The sequence below is a fragment of the Carya illinoinensis genome, chromosome 5 (genome assembly GCF_018687715.1).
Source record: "Carya illinoinensis cultivar Pawnee chromosome 5, C.illinoinensisPawnee_v1, whole genome shotgun sequence".
Classification (NCBI taxonomy): domain Eukaryota; kingdom Viridiplantae; phylum Streptophyta; class Magnoliopsida; order Fagales; family Juglandaceae; genus Carya; species Carya illinoinensis.
The window spans coordinates 31,135,400-31,153,508 of NC_056756.1; the positions used below are offsets into that span (position 1 = coordinate 31,135,400).

At 36.2% G+C, this 18,109-nt stretch overlaps 1 protein-coding gene and 1 non-coding gene across 7 annotated transcripts; both read left to right on the plus strand.

Moving 5' to 3' along the window:
* Positions 1-4,015: 4,015 nt before the first annotated feature.
* Positions 4,016-4,122, plus strand: LOC122312104. Its single transcript, XR_006243018.1, has one exon. It is a non-coding gene; the product is annotated as a small nucleolar RNA R71 (small nucleolar RNA).
* A 6,442-nt stretch (positions 4,123-10,564) lies between these two features.
* On the plus strand, positions 10,565-16,240 carry LOC122311104 (ALBINO3-like protein 1, chloroplastic). 6 transcript variants are annotated; one of them, XR_006242731.1, is made up of 12 exons: positions 10,565-11,102; positions 11,195-11,305; positions 11,391-11,465; positions 12,177-12,237; positions 12,798-12,871; positions 12,964-13,068; positions 13,386-13,493; positions 14,341-14,444; positions 14,535-14,741; positions 14,851-15,062; positions 15,720-15,847; positions 15,955-16,240. XR_006242731.1 is itself a non-coding variant. In XM_043125493.1 (12 exons), exons 1-11 carry the CDS (start codon positions 10,734-10,736, stop codon positions 15,801-15,803), a joined length of 1,587 nt encoding a protein of 528 aa, XP_042981427.1. In that variant the 5' UTR covers positions 10,566-10,733; the 3' UTR covers positions 15,804-15,847; positions 15,955-16,240. The 6 variants fall into 6 exon arrangements, 4 of the variants coding, with proteins under 4 accessions (XP_042981430.1, XP_042981427.1, XP_042981428.1 ...); XR_006242732.1 differs by having other exon boundaries at positions 15,996-16,240; XM_043125493.1 differs by having other exon boundaries at positions 10,566-11,102; positions 14,851-15,139.
* Positions 16,241-18,109: the final 1,869 nt, after the last annotated feature.

The window sequence follows — 18,109 nt, forward strand, 5'->3', positions numbered from 1 at the left end:
ACGGCTTCCTTGAACTCTGACGGGGCACTCACGAGCAATATGTCCCACTTGGCCACATCGGTAACACTGGGGTCCAACACTCAGCCGACACTCGCCCTCATGAGCTCTATTACATGCTTCACAAATTGGCACCCGTCCTCCCATACGAACACTTGAGGACGCTTGAGGTTGAGTTCCGGTTAGCTAAATAAATTTCTGAGGCGAACCCGAGCTGCTTCCTTCACTAGAAAAACTCCGCCTCTTATGACCCGGAGGGGAGCCCATACACAGATTATTCTCTCGCTCTATAAGGGTGACCACATCCACTAAGTCCTGAAAAGTGGATATCTAGTGACTGACCACCATACGGCGTATATCAGGGCGTAGTCCCTCCTGGAAACGCTCAGCTCGCATCTCCTCTGTGGTGATGAGGTGGGGAGCAAACCGCCCAAGTTCTATAAATCTTCAGGTGTACTGTTCCACTGCCGTGCTCCCTTGAACCAAAATTGAGAACTCTCTTGCCTTTTGCTTCCCTACAGAAGCGGGAAAGAAGCGGTCGTTAAATTCTTTCTTGAAGCGCTGCCAGGTCACCGTAGCGAAAGATCCCAATTCTGATTCCAGCATCACCCTCTTGGTATCCCACCAATCAGAAGCGGTGCCTTGCAACAGATAGCTAGCGTAGAGTACTTGTTGCGCCTTGGTGCAACCACACACCTCAAAAGTTCTTTCTAAGTCCTTGATCCACTTTCCAGCTTAAAGTGAATCCTCTTCTCCAATGAAGTGTGGAGTCCTATGCGCCAGAAAGCGCTCATAGGTGCATCCAGTTTGCACCATGCTACTAGATCCTCCTGGGTATAGCCAAGGCCCTCCCTGATGTGGCCAAGGACCTCCTGGTTGTGGCCAAAGCCCTCCTTGTTGTGGACAAGGCCCTTCTTGTTGCGGCCAGGGACCTCCTTGTTGTGGCCAAGGTCCTCCTTGTTGTGGCCAAGGCCCTGCCTGTTGTGGCCTAAAATTCTGCTGCATAAACTCCGTCATCTGCCGTATTGCTTGGGCTATGGAGTCATCTCTTGATGTATTGTCCCGTGACTCCTGAGTAGATTTTCTTGGTCTCACCATTTTTCCTGCCACCACAACCTTTGACCCCCTTTAAGAAAAAAAATAAAAAAATAAAACCAACAACAAACAAAAACAAAAATCAAAGACCAACATCACATAACAAGAAACAAAAAGAAACCAGCTTGTAAAAACATAACTAAATAAATAAAAACAAGCAACTAAGCTCAAACAAATAAAACAAATAAAACAAACATATAAAACTTGCCAAAAAGCAACTTTACTTAGCATAATTTTTTAAAACACAACCTTAAAAAAAACATTCTGGTACTACTTACGGGACATGTAGTTTTACCCAGAGCCAAACCGCTCTGATACCACCTGTGACGCCCCCAAATCCCCATGCACGGACACGGAGAAATCGAGACGTCCGGATGATGACATCACGGGTCATCATCCTATCGACGAGTGTCAAGTGTGTGTAAAAGCAACAAATGTGCAAAAAGAAATACGCAGCGGATAACGAAAGTCATGACTAAGTACCAGAATTTTTCTTGTTTAATACAAAGTTGTTCAAAATATATAGAATAGAATATTACAAAACACAAATATAGTTTTAAACAAAATACAAAAACATAAACTTCAGCACCCTGGCGGAGTCGCATCCTCGGACTTAGCCTCCTCCTCTTCATCCTCGATCTCTGCACCAAAATCTACGATACCAAAAATGGTGCCGCAGGTAAGTAAAATCCAAACACCACTAGATAAAAGCATATAGAACTCAAACAATATGCATGAAATGATGCCAATGCACAAAATTTATAAAATCATATTTTTCCACGCACGCCAAAACTCCCATTTGGCCCAAAAACATAACCTTTCCAAATATCACGCCAAAAGTCATATTTGGCCCATATCAACTCAAACCGTTAACCAATTAATCCGTATGCATCATGACCTCCCCCTAGGGATCATCCGCACACCCTGGCTCCAGTGCCATACTGTAGGTAACGACCACGCATGTGACACCTACACGAGCGATGCCCAATTTGTGCCCCGCGCGTTCGTAGCCAAGCATCCTCTAGCCCTCACCAGCGAAGGGCCACGGAATCGGTGCGTAGAGCGATGCCCGGTTCCGCGCCCGGCGCGTTCGTAGCCAAGCATCCTCTAGCCCCCGCTCCCGTCGTCGTCCAGCGACAACTCAGGGGACGTCACTCAGTTTATTACGCTCTCGAGTGACCAGAGGAGCTCCACCGAGATAATACCCCATCTCGGCTTGGGGTCGTGATACACACGCACCCGAAAATCCACTTACGCCAATAAAACAGGATTTTCTCAATTTAATTAAAACGCACGTGCATGCACCATGTAAATACGATATCAATGTACAAAACAATCAACCATCCATAAATCAATCAAACAAGCAACTCCGTCCTCCAGCCATCCGACCCCCGAACTCCTCGGATTCAGTCCGGAATCAGCCAACCAACAGATAAATAATTATTGAATGAGCAAAATATATTTAAATCTAAAAGTAGGGTTTGGAAAATACTTACAATACTATATGGTATTTTTAGAAAGCTCGCGGCGTTGCAAACGGCGGAAGGAAAGCAACGTAACAGTGAAATTTCACTGTGGCTGTGGGTTGTAAAATATCCACTTTTGAACGGGGACAAACCAAGGCTCGGGATTGATAGAGAATGATCTAAGGATGTTTATGAAGCTAGTGGAAGTGGAGTTTGGCCGTGGGTGGCGGCGAAAATGGCGGAGGAAGGGCCGAAATGCCCAAAACGGAAACTAGCTCGTGGGAGCTGTTCCGGTGACTGTTAGAGGCCGGAAATGGGTGGGTTAGGATGGCAAGGAGTTGGTGATGAAGTGGTGAAGAGGTGGTGGCCGGAGGTGGAGCGACGGCGGCAGATCGGAGCAAAAACCGTGTAACTTGATGGGCTTTTTCCGACTAAACGGCGGCTCCGTTGGTGGTGGAATTTTGTGGGGTGGTTCACCGGAGAGAGGGGAAGATTTTGGTGGGGGTGGTGTGCTGCACGGTGGCCGGTGGCGGTGGGTTTGGGCAGATGAAGCTTTCGGCGTGAAGGAGAGAGAGAGAGAGAGAGAGAGAGAGAGAGAGAGAGAGAGAGAGAGAGAGAGAGAGAGAGAGAGAGAGAGAGAGAGAGAGAGAGAGGGGGGGTCACGCGGGAGGGAAGGGAAAAGGAAGAAAAAAAAGAAAAAGAAAAAAGAAAAAAGAAAAAAGAAAGAAAAGAGAAAAAAGAAAAAAAGGAAAAATGGGAAAGAAAAGATGGAGGGAAGAAATGAGGTCCAATCCTCACTCCGAAAAACAAAACAGATCCGTCGAACATGAGATTAAAAACCGTAAAATGACTAAATAAATTAAACACCACATCAGATAAATAAAAACCAATTTAAAACGCAATAATTTAAAATAAATAAATAAATATATTAATTAAATAAAAAAACAACTCTTCAGTGAAAATACACGTAGAAGCGGGTCGTCACATAGGGTAAAAAGGATTTTTTCTGCATGCCAAGAGAATTGCAATGTTCCTCATACACTACTCTCATCTTTGCAAGTGTTAGGCAATCTTGCGCCAGATGATCTGTTCCCTGACAAATAAAACCAAGTTTAGAGGCATCAACTTGAGGAATAATACAAGATGCTATAGTTTCCTTCATCTTTAATGCCTCTAACTCTCTAGTTAGGCCCTCCATCCTTGGCATCAAGTTATCTTCTTATTTGAGATGATAGATGCCTCTACTAGAATGAGTTTGATTGGAGCATGCTCGATTGATACTATCAAAAGCATTTGCTTCTATCCAACTGTGAGCTTTTTCTGCAAGTTCATTCAAATACTCTATTGCCTCATTTGGGTCCTTATGTAAAAATTCACCATTACATATCATTTCAACAAATTGATGCTCTCTAGGAGTGAGACCTTCATAAAAATAGCTAACTAGACGCCAACTTTCATAACCATGATGCATACACAAGCTAAGTAACTCTTTAAAATGTTCCCATGCTTGATACAAAGTCACACTATTCTTTTGTGTAAAAGTTGAGATTTGCCTTTTCAAAACATTAGTCTTATGATGAGAAAAGTATTTATTGAAAAACATTTGGGTCATCTCAGCCCATGACCCAATCAACTGTGGTATCAATGAATACATTCAACTCTTCTCCTTATCCTTTAGTGAGAAAGGAAAAAACTTAAGTCGAACAACATCTGCAGTGCCAAGTTGACCATGAAATGCAGTAATAACCTCTTCAAACTTCCTAATATGCACATATGGATTTTCACTCTCTAAACTATGAAAAGTATGGAGAAGTTGTATTATACATGATTTGAGATCCATTGGACGAATATTTGGGGGAAATATAATGCATGATGGTGTTGTTATGCGTGTAGGGTGAAGGTACTCATGTAGAGACCTAGGTTGATCTTCGCGCACACTTATTTTTTCGGGACTAGATGGATTATCAAATAAATGATTAAAAAAATTAGATTCTGACTCTGACTCTAATATAGGTCTACAAGAAAACCAATTCAAGGCATCTCTATACTTGTGCATGCAAGGTAGAGAAAAATACAACACTTAAAAAAACTACAAAAAGGAAAAGAAAATAAAATAAAGATGCAGCAAGCTAAAAAAAGGAACAGAGTTACCCTCTTTACAAACTGCTGAAAAGAAAAACTATCTAGAAATTCTTCAACCATCTCCCCAACAATGACGCCAAAATTTGATTACACCCAAAAAATAATGCAGTAGTTGTAGCATAGCTTTAAGGTGTTGATTCTGCAGGGAAACAAATTAAAAGAATAGCAAAATGAACAAATAAACTAAAGAAAAATAATAAATGATTAAAGGAGGACAAAAATTAATTTTAAATGAAAATTAAAGTGAAGTAAAGTGACTAACTAAAAAAGTACTCAAATTTGACGAACAGTAAAGCGTTAGGAATCCCTTACACAAATTTGGTATTTTAATTATTCTTAATTCTTTGAAAAACTTAATTGGAAACTCAATTCCAAAATTTTCAATCGGAAGATATATACTTATAAACCAAATTAAATTAAATGTAACCATTTGAAAAATTATTCACCACTTTTAAAATACGTAAATTATTATCACTATTGAGAAATTCCAATAACCTCAATATACTTAAAGAGTGATATTGCAGTAAAGAATTAAATCAATATAGATAAATAATTGATCCAAACATAATCAAAGAACTAATCTATTTAATAGAAAAAACATGAATGAATCTATAAACAGAATAAACTCTATAATTATTTGGAGAAGAAAACATCAAGAATGAATTGAGAATAATAAAATAAAAGAGTTTTAGTAATTGAAAATCAAATATATAAATTAAAAATACCTTCTAATATACAAGTTCATCCCTAACCTCACCAAGGAATTAGTTCCCCATTCGAAAGAAGAAGAATTTTTTTTTAAAAGATGAGTTTCTCTAAATCCTTACATCTTTTCTTCCAAAAATCAAAACAACCTCTTTCTTTTTTGCCTCTTGTGCCTCTCCTCCTCCCCTATTTCGTACTAATGATATGTTTATATATGGTAAAAAAGAAACTCTAATGTCTTCATAATTTCGGCATAAAACAATTACCTAATTTTACGACTAATCTTGGCAGCCACGTATGCGGTTTAAGATTTCAAATTTGAAAATTCTTATTAGAAACAAATTTATAGCCATTTAAGAAATATTTCTAACGCATCAAGAATTGCATCAATCCAATATGTGAGTGAAAATTTACGATTAAAATACTAAAATATGTCCAGACTGTCTCCTAGCGGATTTCAAACTTAGACTTCTTACAATTTCCTTTTTTGATTTTTTTTCTTGATCTAAATTGCTCTCAAACCTCATGAAAGTTCTCATTTGAATTTGTCTAGACTTTGACTTGCTCTTTTATAAACTCTAAAATCAAACATAAAAATTTGTTTAGGAGTATCCCAAAATAAATAGAAACAAAATTCAAGAATACACATTAATTTCTATTATTTTTATTCAAATTTTAGCATTTTAATCTAATAATAGGGTATTTAAAAGGGACTTTCGCACACTCTTCAAAACCAATAATCAGACCATATTTTTATTGACAAACCATTCCCAACACGCCACCTGCAGCCTTTAAGTAAATTATTTTTTGCTTCCCAAATGCCTCTCCAAATATAGGAAGGGGTACCACCTAATTTAGAATTTGTAAAATTAAATGTAGGGAAATATCTAGCTTTAAAAACCTTATGGAGTAAAGTGGTTTCATCATTCATAATCCACCAAACATGCTTAGCTAGGAAAGCCTTGTTGAATAGTTATAAACTCTTAAAATCCATCCCTCCCTCAAGTTTTGAATTACACATGTTATGGTAGCTCCCCCAACACAGCTTCCTTTCTTCTTTTCTCTGTCTCCACCAAAAGTTGGCCATCATCCCTCTAATTCTGAATATAGAGACTTTGATAACTTAAAACAGCTCATGGTGTAAGTTGGTATTGAAAGGGCTGCTGCTTTTAACAAAATTTCTTTCCCTTCTTGAGATAGAAGTTTCTCTTTCCAGCCTTGTAATTTAAACCAGACTCTATGCTTCAAAGCTTAGAAAGGTTGATATTTCTCATTTCCAACCATAGGTGGCAAACCCAAGTACTTGTCATATTGTTGGTATTGTTAAACACCCAATAACTACATAATTTCTCCCCTTTTGAGAGCAATTTGGATCAAGAAAAAGAAAAAAGAAAAAAAATGCTAACACATTGTTAGTAATTAATCTTCCAAGAAAAAATGTTATTTGAGAATGAGAAATGATGGAATGCAAGATCCTCTTTAGTCTATTTGCTAGAATCTTAGAAATCAGTTTATAGATAACATTACAAAGGTTGATTGGTCTATAGACTAACACATGCTAGATTTAGTGCTTAGGTTAAGTTAGAAAATGAATTTGAGGTATATGGTTTCATCCATTCAAGATTTGTTGCATGAAAATCAAGAATTTAGTTCTTATGTTTCAAGTAAAACAATGCATCATTTGGTTTCATTGTTTTCATGCAAGCCGAATTGTCATATGTTGTTTTTGTGATTTTTGAACTTAGTCAAGCATGCTATCACCTACGTTTGATTTATGAACTTGTTAGAAGTGCTATTTATGGACTTTTGGAGTCCTTGTAGTTGATACGAAGGAGTTAGACCAAAAACACCAAGTTTTGGTTTAATTGACATAGTCTTGATGTTTTGGGCATTTCCTTGAAGTGTTAAGTTGAAGGTTTTGTTTAATGTATGATTTCTTGTCTAGGCATTAGTGTAGAACTAAGAATGTGGTTTTGAGAGTTTTTATATTTGATTTCAACATGTTAGTTCGTTAATTGGTCAAGTGATAACAAAATCATGGATTTTAGCCAATGAGTGAATTGCCAAGAGGAGTTTTTATTTTTGGGTTTTCGTCCGTTTACAATTTCTTTAAATTTAGGGGCAGATTTATAACTTCTCAAAAGTTAGAGGGTAACTTTGCAAATTTAGCCCTAAGTTAGTAAGTTTTATTTTAAGAGGATTAAGCGAGATAATCTAACCCTAGAATGTCTCTCATTTTAGCTTACACTATTTTATGCTACGCTTACATTTACACGACATTCTATAAGTTAGGTTCTAACTTACTTCCAATATTTTTACATATATATGGTGGTAAGATTTCGTTGATTATTTTCATGTTCATTTATGCCTATGAGATATTATTGCCACATTGTTAGTGGTGTATGAGTAGTTGAACCAATTGAAGCATTTGAGTGCTGTATGATTCTTCTTATTACAAATTTGATAGATAATTGTGTCTTCCTTCTTGGATGGTGTATTGTTGCTCGGAGCTTGAGAGTTGCCAGATGTGCCATGAAAAGACCCATGCAAAGGCTTAGAACCAAACTAATTTCCTAGGACCAAACCACATCTTTTGGAGTTGAAATTGTTGGATTGACCTTGGTTCTTCTTGTATATGGAGATCTTCTGGTCAAAGGACACAACAGAAGATGCTAATGTAGCATTGATGGTTACACTCGGCATAGCTTTCCAGCAATGTCACCGCCTCTGAGTATGGTGGTATTGGTGGTCATAGCATAGTGGCAGTGAAGATTTCAAAATCTTTGCCAAGTACATTGAAAAGCCATCATATTTTAATTTTTGAGGTCAAGCATTGGTTTCTCGATAGCGGACAGTTCTTCACAGATGGTTTTGAAGTGGCAATGGTACATACTTAGACTATCATTACCATAAGTTATTGAGGTGAGTTGTTTCTTCAATGCAAGGGTCCTATCGGAAAGATACATGAGCAGATACATGGACAAGTGTGTTCCATACTTTAATTGAAGTGCTAAGACTAACAACGATGCCAAGGACTTCCATGAAGAGAGTGGTTATGATCCATCCTTTCACATGGCGGTCAGTTTGGTGCCATTTTAAGTATGCAGGGTTGGGCTATATCACAGAGTCATCAATGATAAGAAACCTTGGTGGTGGTTAAGTTTAACTGGTAAGAAAAGCCTTGGAGATCGTAGCTATTTAAGATGTTGGTCATTTGGATTTTCCTAAGTAAGAAGTTAGTGGAGGTGAGGTGTAGGAACACAAGATTTGCAATATTTTGAAGTCATCGAGTAAGGATAGTGGTCAGAATGCAGTGGCGAAAACCAGTAATTTCTTTGAGGGGAGCCAAATTTTCTAATTAATGTGTGACACATTAAGATTCAAAAATCATAAAAATATAACTATATATAAAATTATATCTCGATAATTTACAATATACACATAAAAATAAAATTCTAAAAATACAACATCTTAATATATGTTTCATATTTTTTACGATAATACTTTATGAAATAATATTCAGACATTATTATTTTTGTAATGAAATATTTAGAATTTATTTGTTTCATAGAAACTATCAATTGATCATTTAAAATGTTATCTTTCATTCTAGTACGTAAATTAGTTTATTAAGTTTCATATAAACTCTATATATTTTCATGTCATATTAAACATATAATATTATAACTGAGACCTTAAATAAGTATATTCTTGCTCAATAAAGTCTAGAAGATAAAACCTTTCAACTATTGTTCATATAGATCACCAACCTTAAATAATTTTCCTTATATTTTCACTTTGGATTCCATATTAAGAAACATAATATTAAATAATAAAAAACTTTGACATTCATATTAATAAGTTTATTATTTCTGCTAAATTTAATTTTGATTTAATTTTGGTGAAACCAACCTCTTGGAAATAAATAATATATATAAATTATACAAAATTCTAGGACTACTGAAAAAAATTGTAGAATATTTTTTAATATATTGAAATTTTAAAAACTTTTGCAGAGCATATAAGAATTATAAATTTTTGAAGGGGGTCATTTTCCATATTTATAAAATTATGATTAAAATTTATAATATATTTTAATTTTGAGTAATATTGTACATCACACCACCATCTTACTTGCATCCTCTATATATGATGTGGTATATTTATCACAATTTATTGATAAAAAAACATGTAATAAATAATCATTCAATGGTGGTAAATGTGCCACATCTTATTTAGTGGGATATAAATAGGATGATAGTATGATGTATAGAATTTTTCTTTTTTAGAATGTCTTTCTAAACGTCTAAATGTGTAGTTTGCATTTCTTTTAAGAAAAATTCTATACACCATATTATCATCTCACTTACATCTTATTAAATAAGATGTAGTACATTTACAACTATTGAATGATCATTTATTACATGCTTCTTTATTATCAAATAGTGATAAATACATCACATCATATATAGTAAGATGTAAGTAAGACGATGGTATAGTTAATAGTATATAGTATTACTCTTCTAAACGATGCATGATTTGCATAATGATTTTAATTTGGCTACTAGTCATGAGAGCCAACGGGTAACTACGCTATCTTAACTTAATAATTGATTTACTGGAGTGTCCCAATCATCTATATATTTTTCTTATTTCGAAGGAGATCTTCAATTATATAGAAAACTACATCAACACGTCTCATTCCTTTGAAAAACACTAATGGAATGCAATGACTAGAAATAACTAACTTTACATGTGACTAGGTTAGGATCCCTTTATTAGATTTTCTAAACGGGTGATTGTTACCATCTGCATCTTCTCCTTTTCTATGTTAGCAATGAGAAAATCGTGGCCTCATTGGAGTTAAGTTCCATGATGTTTTTGTTCGGCTATTTCACCTCCACGTATACAAAATAAGAATGACTGAACATTATATCTAGGATTTCTATAAAATCTTGTTGCTAGCAACTATCTCTGACATGACAACATATCTATAGTACTATAATGTCAAGAAACATATATGCTTTAATTATCTGTCGCATCTTGTATTTAGATAAAGAAGTAATTTCAGATATTTTATGAATAATAATATAAAAATAATAAATAAATAATAATAATAATAATAAATAAAATAATAAATAGTATTGACCGACCAAACCATAAATCTACGGAAAATGAAAACCAAACTCTCCAATCCAAAACCCAATCTTGTAACCCCCCTCGGGCCTCCTCGACGACCGGAGCACCAACACGAGAAGCTCTCTTCAGCACTCCCATTTCCCTGTGAAGTGAAAAACCTTTGCTCTTAAGGGCTTTCTTCGCAAAAAAATGGCTACGACCTTCTCACTGTACAGACCCAACCTAGTCTTAGCTCCCTTCCCTGTCCGGACTGCAACCCCGGACCCCCTCCTCTTCCTCCCTCGGACGAATGACTACTTCTACCACAACAGTCTCTCTCGTCACAAAAAGTCTCTTCGGGGCTCCCTTGCCGTGGCCCGACTCGGGTTCAACTCCGGGTTCTTTCCCGACCCGGATTCCGTGGAGAGCCTGGTTGGGGAACTGTTTGGCCGAGCCGAGAGCGTCCTCTACACGATTGCCGACGCCGCCGTTTCCAACTCTGATACTGTTACCAGCACCACCAAACAGAGCAATGATTGGCTCTCTGGAATCACCTTTTACATGGAGAGTGTCCTCAAGGTAAATTCTTTCTCCATAAATCCCGGAATTTTTTGCTGGATATTGAACCTTGTCTTTTAGGATCACAAATGCTCTATTTCTCTGTGGTTTAGGTTCTTAAGGACGGGCTATCGGCTGTACATGTTCCGTACGCTTATGGCTTCGCCATAATACTGCTAACTGTTCTTGTAAAGGCTGCCACTTTTCCTTTGTCAAAGAAACAGGTATTACTTACCTGGATATGATTCTACTTAATTTGATTCCAATTAGAAAACTTGTTTGATTTAAATATATGTGTTTGATGTGAAGGTGGAATCAGCCATGTCTATGCGGGCCTTGCAACCTCAAGTGAAGGCTATTCAGGAACGGTATGCTGGAAATCAGGTGAATTTCTTTAATTTAAATAAGCATCAGAAACTTTATGGATTGGTTTTTTACAAGTAAAAGGTTTTATTCGTTCAAATAGAAGAATGGGCATGGCCCTAATTCACAGGAAGTATTAAAGAGCTTACACCTAGTTAAAGAGGAAGAAATAGATACGAGGAAATCATGGAAATGAAGCCCATTGAAGCCAATAGCCTTTGCCAATAGAAATGACGAATTAAAAAAAAATGCAGAGGCCTTGCCTGTCTTTGAAGTTTCGGCCATTTATTTCCTTCCAAATGCACTAAAATAGACAAACAGGAACCATCTTCTAGACAATTGCAATTTGTAGAATACCATAAAGGCTTATCCACCTGGCCAGAAACTCAACCACTATTGCTAGCTTAAACCAAACTAGCTCAACTCTGCCAAAGAAATCATCCCATAGTGCTCTGGCAACCTAACAGTGGAGTAGTATGTGATCCATTGTTTCTCCAGTTTTCTTACACATCCATCATCAGTCAATAATGATTATTTGGTATTTCCTTAGGTTTGTCGATGGTTAGGACCTTCCCCAAAGAATCTGTCCATACAATGAAGGCAGCCTTTAAAATATTGGCTGGGATTATTTGCACTATAAGATCAAAGAGATTATGATTTGGGACCACGTTTGTTTTGACGAATGAGCTTATCTGTTTGAAAACTTCTCTAAAGCTTTTGTTTCACCTGCAGGAGAAAATTCAGGTTGAAACGGCTCGAATTTATAAACTAGCTGGCATAAACCCACTAGCAGGTACTAATGTTGCATCTGGCTTTTGTTTGAACATTACTGCTAGATTACGATACCATGTACTGACTCTCAGCATTCTTTTCCTGCCCTTTAGTGATTTATTGTGATGAAGAGTGGTAATTTCTTAGATAACTGTATGTGCAAGAAATTCTGCTTTTGGGCCTAAGGTTTGTTTACAGAAATTTGCCTGTAAGAGTGGATTTTAATTTGCGTGGAACCACTTGACATGTGCGTGCTATAAAAGAACCAATGATGAAATTCTAATGGCTTTGGCTTGTTCATGATTACGGCCATTGTGTTTTGGAAATTTCTTGAAAAATCTGGTTGAAAATCTTCTTATGAGCACTTGGGCACTTGGGGGAGAAAAAACATAAAGTTGGAATTTTATTTTATTTGTTTTTGGGGAGAGAAAAGAGGGGGGGGGGGGGGGGGGGGGGGGGGTTAGCAGAGATAACTCAATTAAATTAACTATTGAATAAGGTTTTATCCTCACTCTTACCTTACAAATTTTTAATCACCTTTTCTACTGGTTCTCTGGTTATACACTTATTCTGTCATGTCAGGATGCTTGCCTACACTTGCCACAATACCAGTGTGGATTGGGCTCTATAGGGCTCTTTCAAACGTAGCAGACGAGGTAACATGTTCTGTCAGTTGACTTATGTGGGTAATCGGTTGTATCTTTTGCTTCTTAATGCCTAATTGAATGCTTGTGCCTAATCTTAAAAGGGACTCCTTTCAGAAGGCTTCTTCTGGATACCCTCTCTGGCTGGTCCAACCACCATTGCTTCTCGACAAAATGGCAGTGGCATCTCTTGGCTTTTCCCTTTTGTAGTAAGTGTCTTAGTTTCGATTATTAAACCTTGCTCTCTTATTCAAGAACAATTTTTCTTCAAAGAATTTGAAAGGAATCGAGTTTTATACAATCCTTATGAATTTTCTGCTGAAACCATGTTGCTATTATATATACCTTAAGTAGTGATATATGTTTTTCATTTTCCTCCATTTCTGATCTTCTATGCCCAGTTTAGCTTGGATCTTTTTTCTCGTTTTGTGTTAAGCTGGTAGTTCTAACGTGCATTAGGCATTAGTTGCTTCCCATCTTAAATGTAGTGGGATTAATTTCCATTGGTCACTTCATATTTTCTCAGGATGGTCATCCACCCCTTGGATGGTCGGATACCTTGGCATATCTTGTTTTGCCCGTGTTGCTGGTTGTCTCACAGTACATATCTGTCCAAATTATGCAGTCATCACAGGTCAGTCATTACCCAGGTGTTATTAGCATGACTAAGTTCAAACAACTAGCTATACTCATTCTTATTTATGGCTATTTGTGGGCACTGCAAGTTTTCGTTCTTGCTACCTAAGTTGATCCAGTCTTTTCTTACACTTATTAAAAAAAAAAAAAAAAAATTTGGCTATTTGTTTATTTATTTATTGCTACTTAAGCACAAGATATCATTTCTTGGCTTTTGTCATTGGTCTTTGCTGTACATGACCAAGCTATTTCAGCCAATACCTCTTATCCTCTACTAGTGCCATCTCTATCACGCATTTTATAGTTATCTGGTGGTATAAAGAAAATAATTAGTTAGGAAGAGATCCCGGTAATGGAGGGGAATGCTTGCAAAATTAAGGCCATATTTCTTTTCTTTAAAATTTTTTTTAAAAGAAAACCAAATATTTTACCATACAACTTCTCATGTTTCCCATCCACTCATCATAAAAAGGAAGAAACAACACTTCTTGAAATTTATTATAAGAATTCTCAAAATTCTCAAAAGTTAGAACCAAACATTCCCCAAGTTATTCTGTCTTTGGATGCGCATCCAAGGTGGTTAAAAGAGTGAGTACTGCTTGATTGGTAGTAGAATATACTTATGAGCACTGTGTACTTTTCTGTATGATTTACATGTGTGCCCTGCTTTGTTATTTAAAACATTGTTTCTTTGCATATACTAATTTATTTGACTCTGCATTTTAAAATCATTCTTATTTGTGTAATGTTATATGCTTTTGCCATTTTGAGACATGTTTCTTATTAATTTTTTCTCTCGAATACTAGGTTCTTATTTATCAATTAACATGGGTTTTAAATTCCAGAGTAATGATCCAAGCATGAAGAGTTCTCAAATGATTACAAAACTCCTTCCTATAATGATTGGTTATTTTGCCCTTTCAGTTCCTTCTGGCTTAAGCCTTTATTGGTGAGAATTTTAAATGCCTTTGTTTTCTAATGAGATAATATGTTTTCGTCTAATTAAAGCACCTTTTAAGTCTTCTCATTGTTAGTGCAGGTTTACAAATAACATATTGAGCACGGCACAACAAGTATGGCTTCAGAAGTTAGGGGGTGCAAAGATTTCAGTAAGGACAACCCCTGAAGATATACCTAAAGAAGACCAAGTCCAGATTCAGAAGTCAGTCTCTGAATTAATCACCACCAAAAAGGTGGCCAGACAAGGAGAAAAGCTTACATCAGACGGACTACTTCCTGGTGAAAGGTTAATATTTGTTAATGTTTGTTAATCTTTCCAATGGACTTTTTGGTTTGCCATTTTTTTGGGTACTAAAGTTTTTTGGGTTAAGAGATGATCTGCTGCTATATTCCAGATTTAAACAGATAAAAGAGCAAGAGGCAAGAAGAAGACAACAGAGAGAAGAAAAGGAGAAAGCTGGAGAGACAGTGGCTAAAGGAACTCAACTAACCAATGAGGGACACGAGAGAGAAGCCAGATTACTTGAGAGCGAAAATGGGGCTGGATCAGAATCTGTTGATGAAAACAATCCTTCCAATTTTGGAGTTGTAAATGGTGATCTAACTGGTAAGGATTCTGAGGAAGATAAGATAAAGTCGCCTGTGTTAAGAGTGGAGGAAGATAAAGTTTCTGCCAATTCTAAGGTTGGTGCAATTGACGAGCAGCAATCTTATGAACTTGTAGAAAAGATTTTGAAGCAAGAATGCTCTTAGATATACGGTGGGAATCCTGTTTGTTATTGGTCAAGCAGGCTATAGATAAAATGTCCACTGCATATGCTTACACTAGTGCGTCCCCTTAACCATCATTTGTGCCGTTGGCTGAATAGTTGTACCAATTCGAGGTGTGGCATGTCTAAAACTTAGAATTTTTTTTTACACAAATCAAGGGATACCCAAACTAAATCAGAATAGGGTTCACCTTCGCTAAGGAGATACATCCATATATGAGGGTTTTGAAGCTGACACGATCTTAACCTTAATGTACAATAACTTTGACGGGCCTAGAAGTTAAAACTTCATGATTAGACAATTTTTTTTCTCTACTTCCTCAGTGTCACTTTTCTCTCTGGCTTTGGTGAAATAATCAGCTGTGATAATTTAATTCGTTTTGCCCATAATTGCTTTCATGCCTTTTGATTATTTAGTAGTTCAATATATAGTTGCTTTCATTAGTTTGAACTTGCTTCTTATCTCTGCAATTGGTAAATTCACAATATTTCAGGAAGCAGTTGAAGTACATACTACTACGACGACTAAGGATATTAAACTTCCTGGGGAAGACATACATCAAACCAGACAAGAATGATCAAAAGAGGGGAACCTCTATCCGAATGGATCTGAACAAGATTGGTAAGGCTAGTTATTACCAATCCAGTGAAATACACAAGGTCTTTATACAGACGTGGTCCCAGCAGGAGCATACAGCTCATCAATAATCAATTATGCATTCATGGCAGAGTTCGTCTAAATATTATGAGAGGTTTGTGGTTAATCTCAGGGACATTGCTGCCTTGGCGGAGGAATATCTGAAACAGTAAGATTTGGTGGTCCTATGTCGCTGTAGGTCAAGGTTTTGTAGAGGTGGTCTGCATCAATGACACTTTCATCCCCACCCACTTAAAGGTGCACATCGTCTGTAGCAAACCCAGAAGTGGGAAAAAAATAGACATTTTATTTTTGCTGTTATTGTGATATTGATTATGCATGGTAGAATAAAAGGAACGGGTAATTTTCATAACTGCAGCTCTGGTACCAAGAGTAATGACATTCAGGTGGACCCTCACATTGATCCTGCTTCATTTAGGTTGCGTTTGGGAAGGGAGGTGATCTCAAGAATTCTATGAATATTAATGATAAAATATTGAATAGTAGTAAAAAGTAATGAAAAGTTGGTGAAAAATAATGATAAAACTAGACCTTAGTCATTGGCAGACTGTTTTTAGCTCCAGTTAATTCAAGCGTTAATGTGTTTGATGGACACTCAAATCCTTGATTGCAATATAATGATTTTTGGCTGATTGAGATAGTGCTCCAAAATATTCCCTTTGATTATATTCTTCATTACAAATACTAAATATTTTTAATTCAAAAGTTTCTATAATTGTCTATCATTCCAAAATTGACTTGTAACTTACTATAAAAAAAAAGGGATACAACTATGTAATCATATTTTATATAATAGAAAGTTTTGTTTAGCAAAACATTTCAATAAAAGGTATTTAAATAGGAAAGGATCACCGAAAAGATGAATTTTAAAAAATATCTGTAGAAAAAAATAAAAATAGAGGAAAGAGATATATAAAAGATAAAAATATTTTAAAAAAGGAAAATGATTTGTGTCAAGTTTAAAGACATACAATGGTACTTTTTGAACAAAAAAAAATGGTTTACATTGTAGGAATATTTTTTCGTTGTAGGAACTATACTAGACTTTAGACGACCTAAGTTGATACTGGAAAATAAAAAAATAAAATAAAATAGAAAGATATGCTCATTTTAACTAGAAAAATGCTAATTTGTCCTCTGAATTTGATAATTAATGTTTTTATTTTATTTTTTTAAAATGTTTAAAAATTTTACCATTGATGAATATGTTCTTTAAATATTTAAAAAAAAAAATAGATTTCATTAGTGGACAAGCTATAAAAACTTTTCCACACGAGCGTTGTCCTTTCAACGACTCGAAACGCGAAGCCTGAGGCAATTTCAATTATGTTTAACAAAAGAGTGGGTTGTTGGGAAATATTGAATCGAAAATTCATTACATGAGATTCACTCAAAGCAGAGAAGCTAACAATGGCCTTTTTGTAGAATAATAAAAGGTAAAACTAACATGGAGGCCCCCATGGCCCCATTCCTCGATTCATTAAAATGATTGTGCCTATCAAACACTAACAAACTAGTACTAGTCTCTCGTTGGGGGAAACAAAGGTAAGTGGAAGAGTTTGTTGAAGGCAATTTGTCTTCTTGGTGAAAACTAGTGGAGTTTGTGGAGGGTAGTGTGATGGCAGATGATTTAAAGTCATTTGTGGGAAATTATCATTAACTGAGAAGGAAAAACAAGATGTTGTGATAGATGTGAAAGATGTTGAAGCCATAATTTCACAGGAAAAGTATTGCCTGTTTGGAAAAGTTATCTTAGACAAACCATTCCATTCGAAGTGTTCCGTACAACCATGATGAAGATATGGAAGGTATATATCGGGACCTATAACATTGGAAAATGTGGGTTCTAACAAGTTTCTCTTGAAATTTAACACAAAGTATGATCTACTTAAAGTTAAAAGTGGTTGCCCATGGATGTTTGATTGGAATTCGATGATCATTAAAGACTTTGTTGGTTACATTCCTATCAAGGAGATGAAGTTTGATAGGGAGTTCTTTTGGGTTCAATTTCATAATCTTCCTCTGGTGGTATGAATGAATGTGTGGGAGAAAATTTGGGAAGTGCTATTGGATCCCTTCCAAAAATTGATGTTGATAAGAACGGTAATGGGTGGAGTCAATTTTTATGAGTAAGTACTGCTTCATTTACACAAACCATTACTTCGGGGTCTTGTAGTTAATATTGGTGGGATTAATATGTGGGTTACATGCAAATATGAGAGACTC

Excerpts from the sequence above, each read along its gene's own strand:
- LOC122311104 (XM_043125492.1), top strand. The coding sequence starts at position 10,734 with ATGGCTACGACCTTCTCACTGTACAGACCCAACCTAGTCTTAGCTCCC. Across the intron at positions 12,872-12,963 it reads TTTCAAACGTAGCAGACGAG|GGACTCCTTTCAGAAGGCTT; the intron begins GTAACATGTTCT and ends TAATCTTAAAAG. Across the intron at positions 13,494-14,340 it reads AAATTATGCAGTCATCACAG|AGTAATGATCCAAGCATGAA; the intron begins GTCAGTCATTAC and ends TTTAAATTCCAG.